Source organism: Polistes canadensis, unplaced genomic scaffold (assembly GCF_001313835.1).
Source record: "Polistes canadensis isolate GaletaPanama2010 unplaced genomic scaffold, ASM131383v1 scaffold_31, whole genome shotgun sequence".
Lineage (NCBI taxonomy): Eukaryota > Metazoa > Arthropoda > Insecta > Hymenoptera > Vespidae > Polistes > Polistes canadensis.
In genome coordinates, this window is record NW_014569578.1 from 1,104,721 (window position 1) to 1,113,971 (window position 9,251).

The 9,251-nt window shown below is 25.3% G+C and overlaps 1 protein-coding gene across 2 annotated transcripts; it reads right to left on the reverse strand.

Annotated features, from left to right (window-relative positions):
• Positions 1-4,626: 4,626 nt before the first annotated feature.
• Positions 4,627-7,253, reverse strand: LOC106784198 (guanine nucleotide-binding protein subunit alpha homolog). 2 transcript variants are annotated; one of them, XM_014743492.1, is made up of 6 exons: positions 6,800-7,253; positions 6,112-6,372; positions 5,942-5,992; positions 5,594-5,811; positions 5,109-5,508; positions 4,627-5,011 (listed from the first exon to the last, which is right to left on the reverse strand). In XM_014743492.1, the coding sequence occupies exons 1-5, from the start codon at positions 7,019-7,021 to the stop codon at positions 5,151-5,153; spliced, it is 1,110 nt and encodes a 369-aa protein (XP_014598978.1). In that variant the 5' UTR covers positions 7,022-7,253; the 3' UTR covers positions 4,627-5,011; positions 5,109-5,150. The 2 variants fall into 2 exon arrangements, with proteins under 2 accessions (XP_014598978.1, XP_014598977.1); XM_014743491.1 differs by having other exon boundaries at positions 4,627-5,508.
• Between the last annotated feature and the right edge of the window lie 1,998 nt (positions 7,254-9,251).

Genomic DNA, 9,251 nt, shown 5'->3' on the forward strand with positions numbered 1-9,251 from the left:
GTTAAATTTTTGTTATTGTTAAACATACCTACATGTATCATACACGTATTTGTACATGAAAGAACTTAAAAAAAGCTGTAAATTAAAAGTTTAATTAAAAGTTCACATTTGATATGTAGATTCTGTCTAGTCATTGTTTGTATTTTATAGAAATAGGATTTTTATTATCCTACAAAAGACAAAAAAAGTATTTTTTATTAACACATTAATTAAATATGAAAACTAACTTTAATAGGACAGGATCGAAAAGAATTCCATAAAAAATTATATAAAAAAAATTATTTTACATCTAAAAACACAAGGCTACTTTCATATGTAATAGATGTTATTATCGTTTTTTTTTTTATTTGTGATACATATATATTGTAGTATAAATTAATAAAGAAAATACTACTACGGAAATTAAACAATTATTCGAATATACAAATATCTTATGAATTAAGATTTGAATAGAATAATAATATTATTAGTAAAACGAGTAAATTATGCATAATGATTAATATATAATCTAAAATAAAATAATTCATTACTTCGTGAACAATTCTTTTAATGCGGTTTGACATTATATTTTTACAAAATTTTGTAATATATTTCAAGATTTTATTATAAATAAATTTATTATTCAAATATCTTTTATAAATGTATTAAAATTAATACTACAATAAGTATATATATATGTAAAAATGATAATTTGAATGAATGTAAGATTATAATTTGTTTCATATAAACTATCAATTAATTAAAATATAAAAACTAAGATTGATTTAATGAGATGTGTGACAAAAATAATATCTAAACTTATATTTATTATTTATGCATTTAGTTTACATTATTACAAAGATTTGTGTAAGGTAATTTTATATACAAATATACAGTATACAAAAGGCACAATGTATCTACATACTTCAAACCATGTATAATAAAAAATGCAAATGAAATAACAAGATAAAACTTTCATATGCAAATGAGTTTATAAATAATAGATAGAAGAATATCACATTATTCAGAGAAAAGATAATAAACTTATCGACATTAGCTAATAACTGTATGGTCCTTGAAGCTCTCTATTCTACAAGAAAATAATTCTATTTTTCTTAATCCATCTATAAAAGTCACTTTTCAGTAGCGCAATATAGTATCTATTCATTGGATATCTCAAATATCGTTCTATATATGTAAACTGGAGGTAATTAAAAAATTATATACATGAATATTCAAAATTATAAAATAATTGTGCATATTTTATAAATGCATTCGCAAATTTTAATTTTAATATCAAATTTCTTTAATTTTACTAATTATTGAGAAGTATTCAAAGTATGCAACAAATTTAAGATATTTTCTTTTATTTTATAGTCTAAAAATAGGAGGACACTTTGCTTATTATAATAATAAATATGTAGATAAATAAACTGCACTAAGCAATATTTGAATAATTAGTGTTATATATATTCAAAAATGATCATTTAGATGCATTCTTAATGATATTTAATAGTAGACGTTCTAAACAAATAAAATTGAGCACTATATGTGTTTTCATTTGGTTTCATTTAAAAGTATACGTTAATGAAAAAAGTAACTGAATATAATATATTAAAAGTAAATTTTTTGATTTATCATTATAAAATTCATATAAAAATGACATATTTTCATTATAAATTGAATTAAAAGTTTACTATACAATTATTAAACAAAGTGCATAATTTATTCCAATGGAAATTCTGTAAATAGATTCATATGTATCGAATATAAGCATTCATTATATTTATAAGCTACTCTAAAGGGGATAAATATATCACCTGTATGTGCAAAAAAAATTATACGATTACGAAATAATCATACGACTTCTGTTTTGTTAATAAATTTTTTTTCTATTTAATCAATATAAATTTCGTTCAAATTTACAATATTCTTGAAATTAATGAAGATGAACGAAAAACATTTGATTAATTTAAAAAAAAAATTAACAAAAGAATTAAGATTGTTATTCCGAAAAGATTTGATTTAGAATTTATCTTATTCTTCTTGTGTCCAGGCAATATGCAAATGCAAGGCAATAAATATCCAATGAAAGATATTACAATAATTTATTTCCTGGCACAAGCTTATGAAATTGTATTACTTATACCTTATATGTGTGTTTGTTGAACGAAAATTCATTTTCTTTCTTTTGTGAAATAATCGATATTTGCTCATGCATTTTCTCTTTCTTATTTTTTCATTTAAAATAGAATGAATATTGCTATCTATAAAGTTAAAACAATATTGGAATCAGTTTTTAATGGCAATCAATAAATATTTGTCAATCACACACACAAAGACATTTTTTACTACTAGAGGCAGCATTTTTTGTTTTTGTTAAAATTTAATACACATTTGTATATATTTTAATTTAAAAAATTATACAATTCTTGGAAGCTGTCTGTTATATTATAATTAATATATATAAATAATTTATAGATTATANACAATTCTTGGAAGCTGTCTGTTATATTATAATTAATATATATATATATATATATATATATATATAGAGTGGAAGTTTATAAAGATATTTAGTCAAGATTGCGATTTCCTTCAAAATAGTTTTATAAAAATCTCAGGTGACCTTTATAAAAGTATAAATCAATAATTTGTTTCATTATTCATTCATAATTAGTATAAATAGTATAAAATCGTACCATAGAACTGTTTCAGAAAGAGTAACTACGGAGACAATCGTAATGTACTGTAAGTAAAAAATATAAATTTAGCGATCTTATAAGGCATTAAATGACTTGAATTTTATAAAATTTTTAGGAATGTACGATTACTTAAAAAACATTATTAATTACTACACTCTCAATCTTGTTTTTCCATGATGTAAGTATATAAATTTCATATGATTCCAAGAGTCAATTCTGATCATTGTTTAGTTTAAAGAAATATTATACTATTACATGTGTTGTTATTAATAGTAAGAATAATAAATATTTAAAGTATATGTTTCTATTTTCTATTTGATAATTTTCATTATACTTGATAAGAAGAACCAAGATTTTTATGTAATAGACGATCAGACTAAATACTGGAAATAACTGCTCTTTCACATTTTTGAATTATATTTCCAAAAATATTTCGTACAAAAAGCTTATAAGATAACAATATAATATATTCATCCCTACATAGATTTATAATATTATAATTTACAATTAAACTTATATAAACCAAGTTATATGGAATTTTATCTCTTTCATTTTATACTATAGCAGTCTTTGGTTTCATCAGCATCATTACATAAAATCCTTGGAGTGTAATAAAATCTGCAGTATCAAATGAAATTATTGCTTCGATGAAAATGTGTATATACTTATTTCTGATATAAAGATTTTTACAAAGATTCTACCTTGAGTAATAGGAATCTCAAGCCACATATCAAAATTGTTTTGTCTTAATATACAAATTCCATGAATATATACAAAAAGGAAAAATAATGTATTATTTGTAGAAAAAGATTTGTAAAGATTTTCTAAAACATACTATCTGTTATATTCTTCATTTTGGGCAGTTCAATATTTTTATTATTATTATTTTGACTGAAAATTATTTTATGCATTTGATAACTTAAAAATTTATAATCGGATTATTTTATATAATATATATAAAATGTATATTAATAGATAAATATAATATATAGTTAAATTATATCAAATACAGTTTAGATAATATTATTCGTATAAACTTGTACTCGAGAGTGTTTAGAAACCAAAGACAACCGTTCCAATCACAGTTTTAAAAAGAAATATTATCAATACTGATTATCTTTAAAAAACTTTTCAATGAGTACAATAGGATGTAAAATATGAAATTGCAATTGATTATCAGTCTAGATTTGCTTATTTTGATTTTACTCATTAATTTATAAAATAGTTGGTAATTGAAGGATAAGCATTTTGAATAGACGATAATATAAAATCATAAATATAAAGATTATAATATTTATATATGAAAAATAAAAAGATTTTAAATTTAACATAGTAAAGTTTAATAAGCAAATCTTCATTTTCCTTATGAACTTTTCACATAATAAGTATTTATTATCATAATTGAAATAAAATTTTACCTTTGCGATTTGCATCACTTTTATCAACTTTATATTTCAAATGTTTAATACAGTATATATATACTTTACCTCCAAATTTGATCATATATTACATCCCATATGAAATTTTCTTAAAATGCAATGTAATTCTTTCTATAAAAATTAAAATACTTCAATTATATTATGATTTTGATAACTTCAGATTATAAATAATAATCAGTACATATTTTATCATAGTTAGAAACAAATGAGTTAATATATTAACGTTTGAACACAAGTGGTTAGTCTCATTTGGTTTATATGGCATGGGGCTAATATTTGGTTTACTCTCTACTTAATGTAGTGATCATTAACAAAGATAATTAGTCTAAAGTATAAATAAGTTATATTAATGCCAGAAACAAATTTGTCTGTCTAGATAATATCTTCAGCACACTTAGCAGCACGAGATAGCAACAAGCTAAATTTCTGTAGAGTATATTAATATATGTACCGAATGAAATGTAATTTTCTCATAAAAAAAATGTATACATTAAAATTTGTAATTTATGTAACGTATAAACGCCCTTATTTACAAAATTATCTGGATTTTTAAAGATATTATAAAAATAATTATCGATAGATATAATGCACAAGAAGTTGAATACCTACTTGACACATTTTCAGACAATTTTGTCTAAATTGTCCAAATTAAACTTGCTAAATTATATAATACCTAAAAACCCGTTATTTACAAAACTGTTTAGGCTTTTAAAGATGTTATAAAAATAATTATCAATAAATGCAATGCATAAGAAGTTGAATATCAGCTTGACATATTTTCAGACAAGATAATACTTGTTTTTTGAATATAGATCAATTGTACGTGTGCTTAATTTGACGTAATTGATATAGTAATAAATAATATAGCTTATATCAACGAATATTGTCCTGCAAGAATGTAAACTCTTCTAACTGCCAATGCGAGCAATCGTAATGCTATAAATTGGCCTTTTTTATACAATTAATACTAGTACTGTATACATACCTTTTAACCATTAATAACTGCTCCTTCCATTCTTACTTTACATTATTGGAGCATTAAAGACTCCAAATTGCGATGCAAAATAGTATCCTTTACTGCATTAAAAACAACTTTAATATTTTCTGTATCAACTGCAGTGGTAAAGTGATGGAATAAAGGCTTTCTTGGGTCCTTCTTGACAGATATAAACATTTCCAATATAAAATTCTGTACATCCTTCATGGAATGTGAATCGCCAGTAAATTGTGGAAAATACCAGCGAACATTGGTATCATTTGATCTTACTTTTCTGTCCAAGAGATCAGTTTTATTTAGAAACAAAATTATTGAAACTCCACCAAATGTCATATTATTTACTATTGTATCAAAGATATTTCTTGATTCTTCTAATCTATTAGTTTCCCTAAAATAACGAACAAAATAAATTAACTACCTTTTTTACAAAAAAATTTCACAATATTTAGATATTTAACTGTATTGTTTATTACTTATTTTCTGCTATGGTCTGATCAAACTCTGAAGAAGATACAAGAAATAATATAGAGGTCACACAGTCAAAACATTGATACCACTTTTTTCTTTGAGATCTCTGTCCACCAACATCAACAAAGAGAAATGGAATATTGTTTATTGGTATTACAAATTCAGAAATTCCTTTCGTAGCCTTTCTACAGTGTAAAATATCCTGATGCGTAGGAGCATAATCCTACAAAATAAGATAGAAGTCAGTAAAATATTATAAGATTCTAATTTATGGATATTTTTTTGTTGCATCTTATGAAATAATGATATCGCATACGGAAAAAAGAATATTTATTAATGAAATATTACATTACCACTTTGGCAATCCTATCGAGGTTATCTAGAAAATATTGGACCGAATCGCTCTGGAAATTGAAGATTGTTTTATTTATTATTCATTAAAAATACATTTAACTACTTATAAAATATTATTTTTAACTAGTATCAAATCATTTATAAAGATTATTTAAAAATATTATCTTACTAATTGAAATTCTCTTCTTCTATCAAATGCTTTTTTTATAGACGCGTCCGTCCATAAACTTTGCAAAGCTGGTACGTAGTGAAGAAACAATCTAGTATCTAAAATCATGGTATTTTCAAATTTCAATAATTGATATCCAATATCATAATTTTTCGGATTTTCCCAAGGTATATTCAGCTTATCTCTTGCATCTAACAGTACTTTCATTCCTTTGATTATGTTTTTATAGATTATATGTTGATACTCTTTAATTAATTCAGGCTGAAAAATAAAAAATATTTTAATGACTTTCAAATGTTTTAATCATTAGTAGAATAGACTACGTTTATTGTGGCAAATATTAGATAAATAATAACACTTCCATAGCCAATGTATTTTAATCGCTCAATCATATGGTTCAGGTTGATATACATGAATTTAATAAAAATGAAATAGTTCAGATATGAGAATCATGATACTACATAGTATAATTAGAGGAGATAAGTGAGATAAGTAAATTGAACAAGATGTAATTAAAAAAAAAAAAAGAGAATTTTGCCATAAAAAAAACACGAGGATAATGAGGAAATGTAAAACTGGCGTGTCAGTAAGTAATATACAATCCTTCTTTTATTTCGAGAATCTTATTGAAATGAAATTGATCAGGTAATAATGCGTAATAACTTGGACACGTAACCATTCGTCATACCTCAAATTTGATTCCATGTATAATTCGCATCTGTTTAAGGAATGTTGATTTTCCACTTTCTCCAGCACCAAGTAACAAAAGTTTAACCTGCCTACGAAATGTTTGCCGATCTTTCTCCAACATCCGGTCGATTTCTTGGCTTTTGTATCGCTGCTCGATTTCCTCGGGGCTAAACTTGAATCGTAGACAACAAGTGCACGACCACGTTAGTGATCCCGCCATCTTACTATCCTTCTTTCACACCATGGACCCGTTTAACAAACTTTTATTATTTTTTCTTCTTCTAATAATTCTCTCTCTTACGTTAAATAAAGAAATGTCTTCCTCAATTTATTCCAACTTGGTCAAAGTCACGGACACACTATATTATTATGTATACTGACACACACTTATACTCCGCGCGCGTCCTCCGTCTACTCACCGCCGCAGCCGCAGCCGCAGCTACCCGCCCCCCTCTCCGCCGTCAATACGAATACACACGAGGTAGTACGAGGTTAGAATGACTACTCGAAAGAAGCAACCTGTTTTCTCAATCATATTCCTCGCTCGACCTATTTTACGCCTTATTTATAATCATTACTAATCATCTAGATAATTATGCTATTAGAATAAATAATGTCAATTGGAAATACGTACTATTCGAAGAATTGAAATAATTAGAAATCAGAAGTAGTCTTTCTTTACTATACAGAAATCTATCTACACAAAATATTACTACTAATGAAAATGATTCTTTGTTATAGACAGAGAGAGAGAGAGAGAGAGAGAAGAAGAAGAAGAAAACAGCTGAACAATCAAATCAAATTAACAATAATGAAATATGTAATTGTTGTTAAGTTTTGCTTTTATATGAATCTAAATAATTTCGTCATTGGGTATATCCGTTTACCTTACTGTTGTGATTAGAAAGAGGTTTATTTACTAGTATTCAAGTCCTAGTGATGGATAGGAATTTTTGAAGTTATACTTCATTTGGCGCGTCAGGGTAAAAATGATGAGAGTGAATTTTCACGATGCGCGCGTTATATGACTCGGCCTTTAAGCATCTGAGGCTGCCGAGCGGTTAGCGTCCTTATCACCATAGATAGACTAAACATCTTCGATGCCCGGTTGATGCGGCCTAAGACAAAGGATGACGCAATTGGAATGCGATAAGAGGAACAAGGAAAGTACTTACAATCATTGCTCTCGCACCGGCGACGAGTCACTCTCTGTCGGGCATCCAACTTGTAAGGAAGTGTGAATAAATAAGAAGTATTTTAATCAACGCCTTTTTTAGTTCGATTATTTATTTACTTACCCTAACCAAATAAATTATTCGTTATTACTTACAAGTGTGTGTGAATTCATACTTCGGATACCGTACATAACTCGCGCACAGCGACATGAAATTAACAGTATGCAGTTAGTAGATATATCTTCCTTAAATAACTCTCTGTGAATATCTTCAAAAACATTAATTTTTAAATATTTATGAAAATTTTGAGATCAATTTAAAACCCGAATAAGTATTCTATGCGTAGACGAAAGAGAGTACTTTAATTTAATATAAAGTTGATTAAAATTTATTCACTCTAATTATAAAAAATATTAACGAGAACGTTCCAAAGATATGACAGCTATGTGTAAAATATATGTACTTTGCAGCATTTCATTTTATAAGATTTTAAGTATTTAAAACGCAAGACTACCCTAAGAGTTCCACCTATTCGCAAGTCATTCGTTTACGTGTCGAAGTCTAACAAAAAACTGATTTAAAACAATGTATATTATATATATATATAATTATTTATTATTATATATATATAATTTTATGTTCATATATTGGCTTAGTAACAAAATCATGTTCAAAAAAGGCATCTAAAAACATAAAAGAAAAATATATCAAAATTATCTTCTATTTTAAATACGTTAATAAGTAATGTAATATATCAACAAATATAGATGTGTTAGAACAAATTGAAACATTAGAAGGATGTATAAGATTATTAAAATAATAGTTAATTAATCCATAGAAATGTATATTGTAATCTAAAAATATGGATGTACCTTCTAATGTGCTTTCCTTTTTGAAATATTTTGTTAGACTGATACATTGTAATTTAAAAAAAGTTTTTTATATTAAATGTTGTTTACATGGCTGTCCGAAAGTTTCTTATGTATGTAACGTTAAAATTAATTCTAATAAATACAATTTAAAATTACAAAGCTCTGATTTTAGCTATATTTCAATTTTTATGTAATTGTTTAARCAAATGTACATGTGTTTCAACGTTCCAGTGTAGTGGTGTCTTCGGAGGGGGAAATTTTTATCGAAAAGAATATCACATAGAAATCTTTTAATATTTAAATTATGTTAGTAAGTATGAAATACTTATACTAGTACATATATGTGTCTAAATAATCTGAAATATATGTAGAGTGTGTTAGAATATTAAAATAGATGTCAATT

Excerpts from the sequence above, each read along its gene's own strand:
- LOC106784198 (XM_014743492.1), bottom strand. The coding sequence starts at position 7,021 with ATGGCGGGATCACTAACGTGGTCGTGCACTTGTTGTCTACGATTCAAG. Across the intron at positions 5,993-6,111 it reads GAAGAAGAGAATTTCAATTA|AGCGATTCGGTCCAATATTT; the intron begins GTAAGATAATAT and ends TTCAATTTCCAG. Across the intron at positions 5,509-5,593 it reads CAGACCATAGCAGAAAATAA|GGAAACTAATAGATTAGAAG; the intron begins GTAATAAACAAT and ends TCGTTATTTTAG.